Raw genomic sequence first — 17,984 nt, 5'->3', positions numbered from 1 at the left:
AGGTATGCTAGAAGCAGGGTAATTCTAGAAAGTCTGGGTGGGGAGGAAGGGTTCGATGTGTGTACAGGGTAATGAGCGATGCGGGGAAGTGAGGGTGAACAAGTGGGTATGCTAGAAGCAAGGTAATGGTTGATACCAGTAAGTTTGGGTGGTGAGGGAGGGCTGGAGTTGGGTACTCTAAATGCAGGGTAATGTCCGATGCCAGGAGGTAAGGTTGAGGGGGATTGCAGGATCTGGGCATGCTAGAAGTTGGGTAATGAGGGATACCAGGATACACATGGGTGAAGGAAGGGCTGCATCTGGGCATGAAGAAGCGTGGTAATGATTGGTGCTAGTAAGTAAGGGTGGAAAGAGGAGAAATGAACCAGGTAAGCTAGAAGCGGGGGAATGAATGATTCTAGGAAGTGAGGGTTCCGAAGGGAGGGCGAGATCCAGGTATGGCTAGACCTAGGGTAATGAACGATGCCAGGAAGTAAGGATGGCGAGAGGAGGGTGGGATCTGGGTGTGCTAGAGTAGGTTAATGAAGGATGCTAGGAGGTGAGGATCGCGAAGGGAGGGCAGGATCCAGGTATGCTTGACCTAGGGTAATGAACGATCCCAGGAAGTAAGGGTGGCGAGAGGAGGGTGGGACCTGGGTGTTCTAGAGTAGGGTAATAATAAGCGGAGCAAGGAGGTAGAGGACGAGGGAAGGGCTGAACCTGGCTATGGTAGAAGCAGGGTAATGATGTCTAAAAAGTGAGGGGATGGTTGGATCTGGGTATGCTAGAAGAAAGGTCATTTGGGATGCCTTGAAGTAAGGTTGGCAAATAGGGTTTAAACCCCAGTAATGCTATAAGCAAGGTAACTAGCAATGCCAGGATGTAGCAATGGCACCGGACGGGCTGAATCACTCCTAGAACGAAGGTGAAGAGCAACGCCAGGAAGTATGGGTGGTCAGAGGAAGGCTGTACCTGGGTATCCTCCAAGTTTGGTAGTGAGTGATTTCAGAAACTAAGCAGGACGAGTTGAAGGCTAGATCTAAGTTTGGTAGAAGCATGGTAATGAACTATAACATGCGGTAAGGGAAGAGCTGAAGCTAGGAATGCTTAGAAGCAAGGTAATGAGTGCCAGGAAGTAAGGGTGGTGATGGGAGGGCTGGTGGAGAAGTGTGGCTCAATGATTAGAGCGGCAGACCCTGATGCAGAGGTCTAGCCCGGGACCAGGGTTCAATTCCCCGCCTCGGCGGGTCTTAGGCTCAAAAATTCCACGGACCTGATAATTCTTGCCTCGGTGCCATTCCAATCATGGAGTCCCACTCTGCAACTCTGGGCAATAGCTTGCTTAATCTCCACATCGGCCCCCACAACGCTAAGGATGCCTGGCCTCCACCTTGGGGGTGCCCAGGAGTGGACGCCTCACAGGGAAAGCCAGGATGGGTTCCACAGCGGTATTCGTAGAAGCGCCTTGAGACCCTTGCGGGTGAGTAGTGCGCTATACAAGTATCAATTTACATTTACATATTTGGGTATGCTAGATGCATGGTAATGAGCAGTGCTAGAAAGTGCGGATGGTGAGGGAAGAGCTGGCTCCTGACATCCTAGAAGTAAGGTAATAAGCGTTGCGTTAAATAGAGGTGGCAACAGAATGGTTTGATCCTGGGGTGCTAGAAGTAGGGTAAAGGACAATACCAGGAAGTAAGGTGACATGAAGGATATACCCGGTATGCAAGGAGTTGGGTAGTTAGTGAAGCCAGAGACTAAAGGTGACGAGATGAGGGTTAGATCTAAGTATGGTAGAAGCATACTAACGACTATGCCAGGAGCTAAGGGTGGCTAAGTGTGAGGCCAAGATGTAGGGTCAGAAAGTAATGGTGGCAAAGAGAGGACTGAACACGGGTGTGTATAAAGCAGGGTATTGATCGATGCCAGAATGACGGTGGGAAGGGGAGGCTCGATCTGGGTATGCTACAAGCAGGGTATTGATCAATGCCAGGATTTAAGAGAGGAGGGCCTGGCATGCTATGGTGTGAAGAAAAATGATCACCTCACCCTGATGAAACTCCATTCACTCCCCTTGCCCGTCTGCACCATCTTCAAAACCAGCGGCATTATTTACAAAGCTTTAACAAAGAGCAGGCTGGGCCTAGTAACAGTACTTTAGATGCAAAGAACCAAATGGCTAATACAATCTATGTGAAGGAGCTAATGAACAAAAATGTCAAGACTCACCGCGGCGCTGTGAATGTTGGTGCAAAATAAACTTACCTAGTGCTCTCTTTTAGAGGTGGTACACTCAAGTGATACATCATGGTCAACAAACACATAAACAGCATGGCACGTGCCAGCAAGTTCTCAGCTTTCATACAGGGTCCATGCTTTTAAAGTCAACGGCGTTCAGAGATCCCAGTAAAAAAGGGGAGATAATCCTCAGGACTCGGGAGGGGGGGGGGGTGTTCTACAACGAGCCATAGAGCGAGATGATGAAAAGTAATGCAGTCGCTAGAGGACGGGGTCCCTGGTGGCATGCTTCAGGAACAGGGTGGTTGTGGACGGCCTGAGTTGGAAATATGCTGGATACCCACAAGGGGCTCCAATCAACTCGCAGTGGAAAACATGTTTGTGATCAAGGTCTCCAGGTTGAGTGCCAGATTGCTTCACTGGGCTCGAATCAGCCTCAAAATGGACTAGCTAGACCCTTTGGGAGCTCCTTGTCTCGAAAGGAGTCCGTGCTGCCAGTCTGTGCTACCAGCACATCTCCATTTTTGTCCACCCCTGGACACTCCCTGATCAATGGAGTGAAAGTTCCAGGGGCAACCCTGCGCACATTGTCAGTCGTTACTGTCTGTCTTACTGCAAACAGGCTAAAATGCCATTTGCCTGTGCATTTTCAGAAGGGCAGAAATCATCGGCCACACTAAACTTGGGCTCAGAGGGCAGGGCCAAAGGGAAGTCATCAGTGTCCTCTCACATATAACACTAAAAATAACCCTACGCTGAGTTCTCGCAGTTGCGCTGCGCGGAACACCGCGAAGTGCAAAAAAAAAACTCAGCCAGCAGCAGAGTACGATAGAAAAATGCAGTTTGTGGTGATTGCACAGTGCCGGATGCTTGTCCGCACTGTGCAATAATTGCGAACGGCACCATGTACAGCGCAAGCTTTCCTTTTCTGCCGCTCGAGTAGAGTTTTACTCGAGCAGCAGCTTTCTCAACGCGAACAGGCAGTTTCTCAATGCGAGTGGTCGCGAGCATACACGACTTCTTGCAATGAGAAACCTGACCCCGCCTCCCCCAGCCCCCCCTGTTGAGAACTCTCGCCGGGAGGTTGATTTTCCACACTCGTGCTTGCGAACTTGTTGACAATCGCGAACGAGGAAAATTCTCCCCGGGAGGTTGATTTTCCTCACTCGCGCTTGCCAACTTGACTTTGACGAATGCAAGCGAGGAAAAAAACGCCACTCCGCGGGGTGGAGTTTTTCGGATCTCCGTGAGCTCCGCGTATCGCGGGTTTGGCAAACTCAGCGAGCAGAGTTCACCGTCCAGGGTTAACTAAAATCCAGTTCGAAGCTGACCCTGGACCCATGACAAACCAGAAGACAGAAGTCTATTGAAACAAAGCAGGGACCCTCAGTGCCCAGGCAGGAGATACACAGTAATTGCTCCTTTGTACTGTTTGATCCCTTTCAGAGGGTCAAAAAGATGCTCACATCTCCTACCCTGAATATTCTGCTGAGCTCAGAGGAGTCATCCCATCTCTCTCGGGTCCACCTGCCAATCAGTATGTCCTATTGCGTAGCTCTTGGGAGAATTTCAAGTCAAGTTGCTGAAAATGTAATTCAATATAGTCTCCATCAGCATCCGTCAGAGTAAAGGTAACTTACTTAAAGTTACTCTTTCCAAATATTTATTAAAAATATGATTTCACCATTTAGTTGGATTTTCAATAACTATTAAAAATAGATATATACATTTTTTTTCTAGCTACTCTCATTTCATAGATAGAGTATTGGTATTTTAATCTGCACTCTGATTTTCTACACAGGAAAGCTATGCCTGCCACAGTGAGAATAGCTTTTTGGCCATGTCACAGTAGAAACCGGATAATACAAATTTTCCACATGTCCCACTTTGAACTCCCGTACACCCTACATTGTGGGCTACAAGGCTTACATGGGAGTGATTTACTTTATTTAAAAGGGAGGTTTTTACCTGTTAAGGACGGTTATTTAACGGGTTACACTGCAGCACTCGGGCTGCACTGGATAGGCCTGAAGCCGTACTAGCACTGCCACTGTAGTAGATGGCTCAATAGGTGCTGCAACCCACAAGTGGCACTTTAACTTCCAGGTCGTGGGTGCACTTTCTACAGCATATACTTGAGGACTTATGGGCACGTTAAAAGTTCCAATTAGGATTAAGCCAACTTTACCCATGGTTAAGGGGAGAGCACAGGCACTTTACTACTGGTTAGGAGGTTAAACTGCATATAGATCTAAATCCAACAAAAGTATAGGTTCCAGCAAAAGACATAAAATCCAGGGAGGCCACTCAGAAAAGGTGGATTGCCTACATCTGGAAATAGTTCTTTTCAGGGCCATGAATCAGCCAAAGCATGCAAGCACCATAGCTTGCATCGCTCGAGGAACCGAGGTGGCCTCAGACTGAGGCATCCAGTCTCAGATCTGTATGCAGTGGCCAACACTGTCGTCGTTGCAGTCTAAAGGGTGGGCTGCTTCTCAGTGCCTCGCATTCTACCCCATACACTCTTGTACTGAAATCCTCTGTAAACCTCGAACTCACACGTGCTGTAAATAACGGTTAATCTGTTATGCCTTCAGTCAGTATGAGATGGGCTCCTGTGCCACACTGTGAAACCCTGCTAGCTGATGTTTGTGCTATATTAAACAAAACAAAAAACACTAACATCGAAATGGTATTTTGTCATTGGGAAGGTATCCATCAGTGTCCTTCTGCTGCAGATCGTGAAACGGCAGCCTGGCCCGTATTGATCCTCTGTGCCCTCCTACTCTGCAAGGGCCACTTCATTTCGCCTCTTGTGGGAGACCCCTGAATGCTGTTTGGCACTGGCCTCTCTTTCAGAGACCCTCTACAAAAGCTTTGTTGTAGAAGACCACAGCCGGTTGTGCGTGGGCGTGCTTGGCTGGCATAAGAGGTGCATCCCTGGCAGCGTGGTGAAACCATTATGCGTAGAGTGGCGAGGACTGCTACCCACAACCACCTCGACAGCAGGGAGCTTGATTGACCTACACTTTTATTGAGTAACAACTGTTGCGTTTCTGTGGCTCCTTCTCGCAGGCTAATAAAGATGATAATGGCCGTTTCTAGGTCTAGACTAAAGACCGCTCCTGCATGTCTGTTTATGAAAGTCCTCTAGCGGACCATATGAAGAACGTACGCCGGCTTACAGCCCGCCTGTTGCTCATCATTAGTTGGCTTTAGTGCCACTCTTATTTGCTTGCTTTCTTATTCAATGGCTTGCCTTCGGCTCGTTTGCCCCTCCCTTGGGGCATAGCTTCTTTATCGTCCTCTTGATTGGCTGACTTGTATTCTTCCACTGCTCACATTTAGGGAACTATTTCCTTTTTCATTTTGGAATCTGTGAGAGTGAATTTGTTTTCTTGCTCTCTCTCATGCTAATTACCCCCCTCAAATTCCCCTCCACCTGATGCTTCCTCTCACCCCACCCCTGCTCCTCACCCGTTCCTCTGTTGCCCTGCTAACCCCTGCAGTCCTGTAAATAAATTATACTTGTTTGCAAGGCCCCATAGTTGCTAATGCTGTTGGCTGCTGTTTGTTCCAAAAGGTGCTTTTTGCTCCCTTGCTGCTCTGCCCAGTCTCTGTTGTTTCCCTGCTCGCTATTGACCTGACCTTTTGGCATGGCTGCGGCAAGGTTTGGCGCCTCTCACTTGTTGCTCTGCTCTTCTTCCAGAATATGATGGACATCGTTAAACAGATGATCATGAACGACCCTGAGAGGTTACAACAGTTGTCTCAAGGAAATTCACTTGGATTAGCCGAGATAATGACAAAGCTGGGTAAGTTAAGTTTTCTGTGATTATAACCCCACAATGCTGACCCAGACCTTCTCTTCCTGAGCACAAATTGCCTCTACCAGAGAGGGTTTGTTAAGATTAATAAGCACCAGATGGCCTCAGAACACTTTATATAAAGAAAGTCTTAATCTCTTTACAAAAATGTCCATCTGAGCTTGACTGTTAAATTGGAAGAAGTGACCAGTTTCTGTGGGTGGAATGCAGTTGGGCTGAAGCCATGACTGAGAGAGAGAACTCTGCCACCTTGATGCAGACTGTGCTGCAGATCTATTTCTCTGCATTATTGTTGGCTTCTGCTGTGCTCCCAAAACATAATTAATATTTAGAACTCTTCAGTCTTAAACTCAGGTGCTCCATAATTCTCCTGGTGCTGCGTTTGTTGCCTTCAGTGGAGTTGTGACAACATCAGCTGAGCGAAGAGGAAAAAAGCATAGAATACCAGCAAATGATCCACCTTTTCTAGGGAGCAGTTCTTCCCCAGAGTCAGTGGCCATGTAAGGAGTGTGATACATGGCCCTAGAGATGCTGTCAGACACGCTCTTGATAAGACCCAAGAGATGCAGTTGTTCCAGCATGACTAGCCACATGGAGATCACAGAGCACCTCCTACCAGCAGAAAGTCAACACCCATTCCCAGAACACCAAATACACTTTTCGCTTCAGCAGCCACAGGGCTGCTTCGCTGGGAGGTCCCTTTTCTGAAAGCTCAGTACCAGTGTCAGGATTCTGTACTGTCTGAATTCAGTTGAGATCTCATTACCCTCCAGCTTTCCTTTAGTTCTGTCTTATTCACGCTTTCACTCCAACCAGAGTGAGGGTTTGGCTCACTGGTCAGGCCTTTATGAATGTGTACGTGCCATGATGGATAAGGAAAGGTCGCCATAATGGGTGCCCTCATTAAATCTGTTAACACTCTGCAGGCAGGTTGTATAAGTCCCCTCTCCCGATGCCCAGGACATACTGTTTATTTGTCCACAGGCCACACAGATGCAAACTCTTTAGCTGCCAGTGTAGAGTACCACAGTATGGCTCTATGAAAGACGACTAGTAAGCTCTTAAAATTTGTATTCACGGTTCATTAATGTAAAACCTTTACTGTTAACGTGAACACTCCTAGGGCATGAATGAGCTAATCTCACTCTTATAGTGGAACTAGTATAACAATATGTACAATGCTCTCGTAATGTGACCTTTTGAATTACTTGTAATGCAGAATGCTGCAGATCATACGTAGAAACCTGCAGAATCCTCAAAGCAGTATTGTTGATAGTTTGATTTTAAAATAAAGCAAACACAAGAAGATGATGGACGGAGTGCTGAAACTTTTCAGGCACTCACCCCCAGTCATAGATCTTGGTTGAATCCATCATGGCTCTTTAGATCACACCAGCATCCTGGTTCAGACCCATCCATAAGAAAAACGAGCATTGGCATAGCCAATAGGTCTCGCTTTTGGGACCTTATAAGTATTTCGTTTTGCAGCACAATATCCATGGTGCAACAACATCAGCCATTGCATGGCGAAACCTTGTAACTTATAAGTGCTTAGCCATGCAACAGTTGATGTTGTTGCACCAACGATATTGTGCTGAAGTTATCCAACACAATATCCTTGGTGCTGTAAATTGTGGGATACATTTATTCTATAAATGTGGACATTAGCATTTTTTGTATGAGCATTTTCATGCTTGGTGTGCGAACGCAGTGGAAGGAACAAGGAATGAAGAGTAAAGGTGAAGGAAGGAATGGGCGTGGCTACGAAGGATGTGCTGAGGTGGTAAAGGAGGAGACGAGGAATGAGGGAGGCGAAGTATCACGGTGAGGATGGGGCGGGTAGTAAAAGGAGGGCATGAATGCACGAGGGAAGGAGCGTATGAGGGGCGTGGAAGTGAGATGGGGACCCAATGAGGGCTGTAAAGGCAAGATAGGACTCAAAGAATGTTGGTGTCGGAGACAAATGAGCACGGGAGGGCAGTGAAAGGGGGTGTGGGAGGGAAGATATGGAAGAGGGTTAGAATACATTTTCAGGGTGAGGGATAAACGGGTAGTGCGAGTGGTTTCGGGGAAGTTAAGGGTTGTGAAGTGGGCGAGGAAAGAATCTATGGCTGTGGGGGTGAGAGAGACCTCAGGGGGTTGTAGGGAAGCCGAGATGGGTCAAGAGAGGAAGGGCCGAGGTAGGAATGAGGTAGGAATTTGTGGGCGGAAGTAAAGACTGAGTTAACATGAGTGGGCAGGAGGAGGGAGGACTGAGGGTGAGGGGAAGGCGTATGGGGGCATTAATTGAAGATGTAAAGGGAAATCAAACGGAGAAAAGAGGTGGAAGTGAGAGAATACGGATGTGGAACTGCTGGAGAAGGTTTGCGAGAAAGGAGGAGAGCGAATGCAGCCATAGGAGGGAGTGTGACAATAGGAAACCGGACAGGTGTAGGCTGTAAAAAAGGGGGAGCAGGATGGGGCGTAAAGGGTGTTGGTGTAAAGAGCAGGGCACACAGGCGGAGAAGGCTAGAGAGCGAGAAAGAAATAAAATGGGATAAACACAGAGGAGGTGGCAACAGAATGGGTGGTGAAGGGAGAGCCACAGAGAGCTAAAGAAGAGAGGGGGGTATAGAGGAGGGTACAGAGATATACAAAAGGGCTGAGAAGCTGACTGAGGAGGCAAAAGAGTGTGGGTGGGGGGGACTCTAAGATAGACGCAAATAAAGGCAAAGATTGAGGAGGGAATGGTACAAAATGTGGAGGAGTGAGAGGGGAAGGTACAACCGGAGATGAAGGAAGTGGGGACGGTAAGGGGTCGGGAGGAGTGAGTTAAGAGACATTATTGAAAGAGGGGAGGAATGGTAAAAATCGAGGAGAAGAAAAGTGAGTGGAGCAAAGAGACCGAGATAACAAAAGACAGGTGCATGTAAAGAAATCAGGAGGGATCTAAATTGGTTAAGGGGACAGATGGGAGGGAGAGAAAAGGGGAAGAATGAAAATAAAATGGGACAGAAAATATTCGGCGGAATCCACCCCTGAATGCGAGTGTCCAAAAGAGGAGGGGGCTGAAGAAATGAAGTGGAGGAGGGCACGACTTGTGTCAGAGGCTAGGGGTAAAGAGGGTCACAAGGGTGTGGTGGAGGAGACCAGGGGAGAGACTACTGGTAAAACGATGAAAATGAACACCTGGCAATAGGTCTCACATTTGCGAGAGTTTGAGTTATTGGCATTGTAAATGCTAATGCCTTTTTTGTATGTGTTTTGAAAGCCTGCAATGAGTGCATAAACACACACTTTGTAGTTATAGTAGTAGTTGGTTACGAGAAGCAAGGCTGTTAGTAACTGTCTCTTTTACTGGCAGCTGTGCATTTCGTAAGCAAGGACTATAAGTACAAAGTGCATATTTATATGTGCTTGCAGGCTTTTAAAGTGCATAAATAAAAGTCGTTGGCATTTACAATGCCTATATGTCAATCTCTCACAAATGCAAGACCTATTGCATTGAAAATGCTTTTTGTGTGTTGTGTGTTTGTAGGCATGAGGTATTTGGACATTAACATATGTTATCGCAAAGTGCTTAATGTGTGTGGGTTTAAAAAAGTATGTAGGGGAGATAATGTAGCAAACGCATTGTTTAATAGGTAGTAATTTATGAGCAGTTGGTAGCGTGTTACATTGTGGAGCAATGGGTTATTTTAAAATATTTGTAAGTACTGCAACTAGTGTAAACCGCTGTATTTTTAGCAATAGGACATGGGGTATAAATGTGAGCATTGTTGTAAGGACTTGAAATTGGTACAATGCATGTGTATAGTTAGAATCGCCAGTGACGTGATGGAGGAGGAAGGTGGAGATGGGGGGGAGGCGAGACGAGCGAGGAAGCAATGGTTGAACTGTATTTTGTGTAGTATGTGTTACAAATTATCCTGGGAATTGGTGGGAAAAGTGCTGCAAAACCTGTGTGTAGCTTGTGAAAAGTATGGAAGAAATAATTTGTATTTAAAGGCAAAATAAAAGGTGCATTAGCGTACTAGCATAAGGCTAGTGCTGCCCGTGCCGTGCAGGGTAATGTCCGGTGACAAGATTGTTATTGTAGCTTTGTTACTAGTTTAAGATGGCTGTTTGTACAGTAATAGAACGTGTCGTAAGATTATTTGTTTTAATGTTTTCGCATTGATCTGAAAGTATTACAAGATTTGCGGAAATGTAAAACAGGAAATGTAACGGGCATATGCACCAAAGGCGCCTTTCAGTCTGGCTGTTTGTAATTGTCAGGGAAGCTTTTACGGGGAGGGGTAAAGGCGCAGCTTGAGGTATACGAACGAGACAAGCTTGTTTTAGCGGCTAATTGAGAACACACAATAGATGGTGTGATAGATTAGAAAAAGGAATGTTTCTCGCAGACAGTAAACAGTGCTGCAAGGCACGTGTCTGCTATATGGAAGTTTGTAGTTAGCTAAAGATGTATTAGCTAGTGTATTAAAATTATAAAGTGCAGTGAAAGGGCGTAAAGATGTATGTAATAAAAGTAAGGTACTGCTTTTCGAATGTATCTTGTGAGATTTGCTGTTTTTTAGAAATATTTATACAACATTAAAAGTTACTCCCTGCCTGTGTTGTTTTTTTTTTGCGTGGGGCAGTTGGAAGCGTGTTAATATTTATAGGTTGTACCTTATGTAGTATATACAGCTTATTGTGTGCTAAGGAATGACGACATGGCGCGTGTAATAAATAACTAGCTGCACCAAGCGTCCGATGAAGTCACTTTGGGAGATGGCATGAAGCAGTCACCGGGAAGGAAATGCGCAACTTGGGACCATGTTGAAAATCTATTCAAATGCTGTGGACTGTTGGGCTACGGACTGGCCTTTTATGTGAAGACTTTGCATTGTGTAATCTCAAAAGCAACCAATTTACATTTTGCTGATAGATTACTGGTGAACACAAACCAGTCACGGATACTGGTAAGAGGGGTTAGGGTGCAGTGAGTTCTTGTGACACTATACACTGCTGCCATACTCTGGATTACCGATGTTATCGTAATCCAATGTTAAATCACTGCATATGATAGCCCGATTATCTGGTCAACCTAATTTTTGAGTTGATATCAATTCATTACGTTTTAACTACATTGGTATTTGTATATTTTCAGGTGACATGAACTCCCACCCTTGGGATTTCTATCATACTGTGTTAACGAAGTTGGCATTGCGAGGGAAGGCGGTACCCAATAAAGTTGTTGACGTGACAAGCTAGAATACAAACCAGTGAACAGTCGGCCGATGGTAGAGCGTTGCAATGCTAGCGCCAAACATGCCTCCAGTATAGGGATGTGCACATGTGCATAGGTGGAATGTGCACTCTATGGGCGTACCCAGAAAATTATGTTTTGAATGGGGGGGGGGGCGTTACATAGTATGTTAACTAGTGCAGTGAGGGGAGGCAGCCTTTCAGCTAACTGATGCAAGCCAACCGGCGCGTTCGTGTCTACCACCTTTGACACGCTCCGCTCGTGCAAAGATGCACTGCATGGAGTAGAAACCTAAGCCTCGTAATGAAAATATTCCACTGCACTGAGAAAATGGAACTGGAACATGGGATCCACAGAATGACGAGGGCATGCGTGTGCAGTACCGGCTCTGCAAGCCAGACTTGGACGTAACACAATGGGACAGAAGTATTCAGAAGAACACCATGAGCAGAGTTATTTCACCACGGTTAAACAAATCAGCAACTAAACACATTTGGTGTAGCAGTAGGTCTGTCAGCAGAAGTCTGCCAGAATATTAACCATTTGTAAACCGGGCACAGAGCAAGTCAGTGAAAACTATGAGAATACCAGAGCTATATTCGATTTCACACTACAGATGTTAAAAAGTCTCTACTTACCATAGTAAATGGTACTCCTAGTCCACAGGCTCCTATTAACAAATCCTAAGAAATGTTGCTATCTGGTGGCCAGGGCCAGAAACTGTAGAGCATCTTGAAACAAGCATTGGCACGGCCGCAAAAGTGATCGCGATGCACTTAATGACCCGTGACGGAGGAAAGACAGGTGGCGGCTGCGCGCATAACCGCAGGCTTGAGTCCAGAAAAAGCCTGTGGTAGCACTTTCAAAACCCACTAACTAAATGTCTCGCAGCACATGCGCTGGCTCAGGCGAGACCTAAAAATAATATATGCACAAAAAAAATTCCAATTTGGAAAAAGGTTTGCTTAACTTTTGATACGATATCTGAGGCATCTTTTAGTAAAACGTGTCTGATGGATGCCACTTGTTTAAAAAAAAAAAAAAAATGAAATAATAATGGCGAATCAGTGTCAAACCACATTGTCCAGCACAAAACCAAATTGAAGCCCAAATCCCAGCCGTGACCTGCAGAGGATGTCCGGGGGTTGGTACATTTGTGATCTTCAGGAATTCACATGAGTTTTACAAAAGGCCTGAATCTATCTTCCTGTCAAACTATTGTGCATTTCATTTGTCTTTATGCAAATATACTACGAATATATTTGCTCATGCCAAAATCTATTAAGCGACTACAAGTTCACTCTCCCTGCCATGGAAAACGTTGTACTCCTGCCCATGTCAGGCTTCTAAACCTCTCCAGTTTGGGAAGAAATTAGAGAGGGGTCGGTGAATATCTATAAACATGTTCGTTTATGGCTGAGGAGGATTTTCCAACCCTGTAACACCATTTCCCACTTCTGATGGGCACAGTTATCTGTAAAGAAAATATATAATCACAAATCTAGATTGCGAATATTCATAATCAAAGCTAGGACTGCATGTGTGTAACTTTCAGGTGAGTTACACATGCAAACAGCTCTTTACTTTTTTGTAACTCACCGCTGACCTCGTGCACCTCCTAGGCAGCCTCAACTCAGAAGCGTTGGAATATGAGTTGTTGCATTAACAGGCTGTATCCTTTCTTCTAGATCACGGCCAGCGATACCCTGATTATGAAGCGGATGATGATGATGATGACGAAGACGACGATGAATATTTAGATATCTCTGATGAATATGATGATGAGGATGAATCAAATTATGTCGGCACAAATACTTACTGCGGACTTCAGCGAGCATTCCTGTCCTCTCAGACTCCACCAAAACCATCCAGCAACCCCTTCATTAATTTTACGATGCCCCTGCCACATAAAGTTACACCCGAGGTGAGTGGTGTTGTCGACTGCTGGCAATCCTTGTTTTGTTTTCTTGAAACTGTTTCATCCTATGGGCAAAGCCTGCTAGATCATGATTTGTAAATTGTCTCTACAGGGTCGCTCAGTTAAACACTCCCCGCTGACACATTATGATTTAAGTCAGAAGTTTAAAACCCGGAAGGTCTCCTTGATTTTCCATCCTTTCTAGGTTGGTAAACTAGTACCAGTAAATTTATCAACACTAAAAAAATCAAGTTCTTCAAGTCTCTTGTGGTTGGACAAGTAGGTCGAACCCCATGCAGGTCACCGACCCTGCGGCCGAGTGAGGATTTTGTAATCCTCTTACGTGCCACAAGATCCATATGAACCACGCAGTCTTCAAGTCATCTTGTGGTCACTGTGAACTGTTGATAGAATCATGACCTGCATTAATTTTGATACCAAAATGAATGGGAAAAGCTACTTGTTGCAAACGGACAGTAATACAGCGTGCATTGATTTCAAGAATAGGCACCCAGCCCCCTAAACCATGTCACAGAAGAAGACGCAGGCCCTTCTGAGTACCCGAAGTACTCCACATGCTCTTGAACGCTTTTGTGAACTGTCACCAAACTTCCTAAACAGGAATATTAGAGGAATACTCGTATAGAGTTCTTGCAGATAGAAACGACTGTGCTAGCTTTGCAGTTTTAGTGATGGGGAGTTGAACATTTCGGGGCCAATTCACAAAGGCATTTAGAAGTACATCAGTTAGTACTTCTGGAGTACTACTTCATGTACTTCAAAATGCCTTGGTGCAGTGATCCTAAAACAGGTATACCTACACAAAGTTAATATGAGCTTTTACTGAGCTTTACTCTTGAAGCAATCGCAGCACCCACGCTTTAGCTTAAAATGTTTAATGCTAGAGCGTGGGTGCTGCCTTTGTAACAAAAGTAAATACAAAAATTGCTTTTCTATTTCTTTTCTTTTGCAGCTAAAGTGCGGGTGCCGACATTGTAAGCACAGGACATAAACAGGAAAAAAGCATGCAGGGCTCGGCGCCCCAAATAAAATAAAACTGCGGCCGCCAATATTGGCAAGCATTGCACGCTTGACAAAAATAAAAAAATATTTAAAAAAAGCTTTACAGCCTTGAGCACTATTTTCTTAAATGGTTTTCTCTTGCGTGCTGTTGCAGGCAGGAGAAAACCATTTAAGAAAATAGTGTTCGAGGCTGTAATTAACCTTCTGTTGCATGCAGGAGAAAACAGTTTAAGAAAATAGTGCTCGAGGCTGTAATTAAAACATCTAGAGTAACAACGTATGTAACAGTGGGTGTCCTCATGGGAGGTTACTAGAAAAGAAACAGCGGTACTAAGGAGGAACTACTAAGCCTATTGGCCAATGAAAAGCCACATTCACATAGGTCAGTGACAGGAACCAATTAAAAAGATGGGCGGAGGTGGGCAGAACATCATACTCCTATTCTGAATACAGCGTGTCTCAAAGAGACAGCACTAGCACCTCCTAGGCGAGACCTAAAAATGAGCCCCAGACGCATAGGATTGTTAAGCATATTTTACACAGCACATTGCATGCTCTTGACATTGCCTTTTGGTATCCCATTAAAGAGTGTTCTGTGCATTGTGTCCCCCTTATGCAGTTTTGGTCCCTTCTGTGACATCCTGTACTTGATTGGTGTTCATGTATGGGTGCATGGACTGTTCATTGAATCCTCGTTCTAGGGGTGGGGGGGCATCCATCAGTACCTCATTTGCTTCTGTGTACTTACTCGCCTGGACCGTAGTGGTGGAGCAACCATGTCTCAAGCTATGTTAAATAGCTGCTAAGGCACAGGCATTACCAGCGTCCTGCCTGCATCCTGACTATCCTGGCTGCAGCTTTAGGTTCTTGCCCTTCAGATGTACATGCAGTGGTGTTTTGCTTTTTAACATCGGTTGTAAAGAGTGGTTGCTGTCATGAGTAGAGTCGGCCTTCTGTATGAGCTGAAACTGTTCTTCGTTGTCACTTGACTCTTATTCTGATCTCTGGGAAGGCTTTATACTTCGTAGCGCCGTATCGCCTTGCTTTGTCCCTGTCATCCGTAAAACTGCTCTTAAAATCTCCTTTATAGGTTCCTCTTCTCACTTGCACTGTTGTAGTCTTTGCAGGCGCTAGAGAGTTCAATTGAATTTTACAGTTTTAAAAACCATTCTCCCATTGGTCAGGTTTTCTTGTAGACTGTTTGCAGGGATTGATGGACCGCATTAATCACAGCATAGGGGCATTGTTGATTGATAAACGTCTATGACATAAAAATATATTACAAGTAGTGAAAACGGCTGACCGGATACAGACATTTGTTTTATTTTCTGTAGGAGGCTCACGTTTGCAGAAGTTTAGCTTTGTTGTCTGAAAGAGGAGATCAGTGTTTGCAACATCATGAAATGTTCTTTTAATTTTCAGGAAGCAGAAAGGCTTGCACGTGAGCTGGTTGACGAAGAAGAAAGAATGAAAAATAAAGCTGAAAAGAAGAAACTTAAGAAGCAGGTAATTGGTTCCCTCTTTACAGCTCGTGTCCATAAGCCACTTCACATGGCTCTTCTTTCACCCTCCAGCATGAGCGTCCTATGCCACTGCACACAATGCTTCATTGCTTCTGCCTGTTTTGGCACCCTTACTTCTCCGACTGTCAGGGTTATGTGTACATATGCCATCTCGCCCACTGTTTCTTGCAGCATCCAGCATGAGCAGCCTATGCTACTGTTTACTGTGCTTCTCTGACCGTGTGTCATGAGAATCTGTATCCAGCCGCATATGAGGCTTCATTGCTAGTGTTCGTTTGCCACTGTACTTGGTACATTGTGGGCTGTCTGGCTCAAGTGTCCAGCACACCACTTCTTTCACTGTGCAGCATGTGCGCCCTTTGCCACTGCGTACAGTGCGTCTTGGACCATCTGGTATATACGTCGGTATCCCATCGCACATTGCCAGTGCTTGTTTGGCCCTGGGTATGGTATTTTTTGCGATGTCCGACTCAAGTGTTAATTTCCCGCAGCACACAGTGCTTCGGTTTTCTGTCCTGCAATGTCACTGTTCTTCACTTAGTTACTTACACTTAGTACTTGCAGCTGGCCACAGATCACCATTTTGAATTCGGTTTTATATTACAGAGGCAGAAGGACCGAAAACGTCAACAAAAATTAGAAGAAGAATTAAAGAATAAAAAAAAAGAAATAAAAGATGTAAAGGGAAACGAACCGGTGAGTGGCCTCTATTTTTCTGTTTTTTGTTTCGGGTTTACCCTGTTATGTCACGAAAGCCACGGTCTTTTTAGGTGAAGCCTACTAGAATGCACAAACAGTCTGGTTTTAAAACAATCTATTGTAAGTTTACTAAGAAGGGCTTGGAGCACACCCATTGCGTACCATTGGTTGGCTTTATTGCTACTCTTATTACTTTGCTTCTTGTTTAATTACGTTCTTGTCCATTTTGTGTTTGCCCCTTCCATTGGAGCATAGCCTCTTTACCATTCTCTTGACAAGCTAATTTGTCCTACCGCTGCTCACCTTTGTGGAACTGCTTTTTGGTTAACTACTCCATCAGTGTATGTGTTTTCAAGATCTCTCCCTATTTTACTCCCCCCCCACCCCCCCACCTCACACTTTCCTGAGTGCTTCTGTTTATATAGGAAATTTCTGCCAGCCCTCCCAAAAAATTCTTTAATATACTTAGTGTACTGTTTTTTAAGTTACCAATCTAAATGGCACACGTTTTATTTTGTTTGGATTTTTTTCCCCCATTGGATTTGGAACTGAGTTTGAGTGCTCAGTTTCAACTAGAGGACTGCCTACTGGCCTTTGACTCATTATTATAATTTTTTTTTTTTGGCAAGAGTTTTATATAGAGCGAACTTGACCCGAAACCAATCAGAGCGCTTTACATAGCATGAGTTACGTTACATGAGGACACACATTTATTCTTTGTTAGGCACGGGGAGATTAAGTGATTTGCCCAGAATCTCAGGATGTTCAGCGTCATTACCGAGACTCGAACCCAGTTCCCCAGGTCCGAGGTCGAGCGCCCTAGCCGTTAGGCCAACTCCTCTCCCCTCTCTCTTGAAACCTTCTCACGATGAGACCATTTTATAGTCTAGATATACGGCAAAAATATCTGCACATAGCTCCAGCATTGTTGCTTCTCCACTGCGAGACCGCACCAGACTGAAATATTTTCCCCTCCCCAGAAAGACACTTGCGGTAATCCCTCAAGTCACAGTCCACTTGAAAAGAGTCCACAAAAAAAAATACATTTTAAGGAAGCAATTTCTTTAGAACTATTCTGGTACAGAATACCAAAGAAACAAAATGTCACAACAGAGCCACCTACGCCACAGGGGACACAACTGTCCAGAATGGCGCAGAACATAACGAGCTCACCCCACACACGGAAGATGTGTAGGACAATTATATTTTGGACTCTTTCAGCCTTTGGAACAGTCCCCCATCAAGCCCTCCCTGCCTAATATACCACCCTGTTATGCAATTAGCGGCTGCTCAACTTGGCTGTACAGTCGAAAGTGTGAGTTTCTCACTGAAACCCTTTCTTGAGCAGAACAAACAGTGCATTGTCTTCTATGTTCAAGACGGTACTTAAAATATCTGCTGAAACCCCCGGGTGGACTGCACATATATATAGCGACCACTCAAGGCTCATTCTATATCTGGGGCATTTTCCACCAGACTGTATGGTTGTACTCGTAGCCCAGAAAAGATCATTTGTGCAGCAAAGAAAGCATTGCAGTGGGGTC

The 17,984-nt window shown here is 45.1% G+C and overlaps 1 protein-coding gene across 2 annotated transcripts in view; it reads left to right on the top strand.

Annotated features, from left to right (window-relative positions):
- The window catches only part of TTC31 (tetratricopeptide repeat domain 31), a 214,820-nt gene that overhangs the window by 22,212 nt on the left and 174,624 nt on the right, over positions 1-17,984 (top strand). For both annotated transcript variants that reach the window (XM_085642905.1, XM_085642906.1), the window contains exons 3-6: positions 5,927-6,032; positions 12,966-13,201; positions 15,641-15,724; positions 16,348-16,437. In XM_085642905.1, coding sequence (XP_085499031.1) covers positions 5,927-6,032; positions 12,966-13,201; positions 15,641-15,724; positions 16,348-16,437 — 516 coding nt within the window. The remainder of the gene's footprint in view (positions 1-5,926; positions 6,033-12,965; positions 13,202-15,640; positions 15,725-16,347; positions 16,438-17,984) is intronic.

Source organism: Triturus cristatus, chromosome 2_2, assembly GCF_964204655.1.
Source record: "Triturus cristatus chromosome 2_2, aTriCri1.1, whole genome shotgun sequence".
Classification (NCBI taxonomy): domain Eukaryota; kingdom Metazoa; phylum Chordata; class Amphibia; order Caudata; family Salamandridae; genus Triturus; species Triturus cristatus.
Note: the sequence above shows the minus strand (reverse complement) of the source record. Positions and strands in the feature narration are given on the sequence as shown.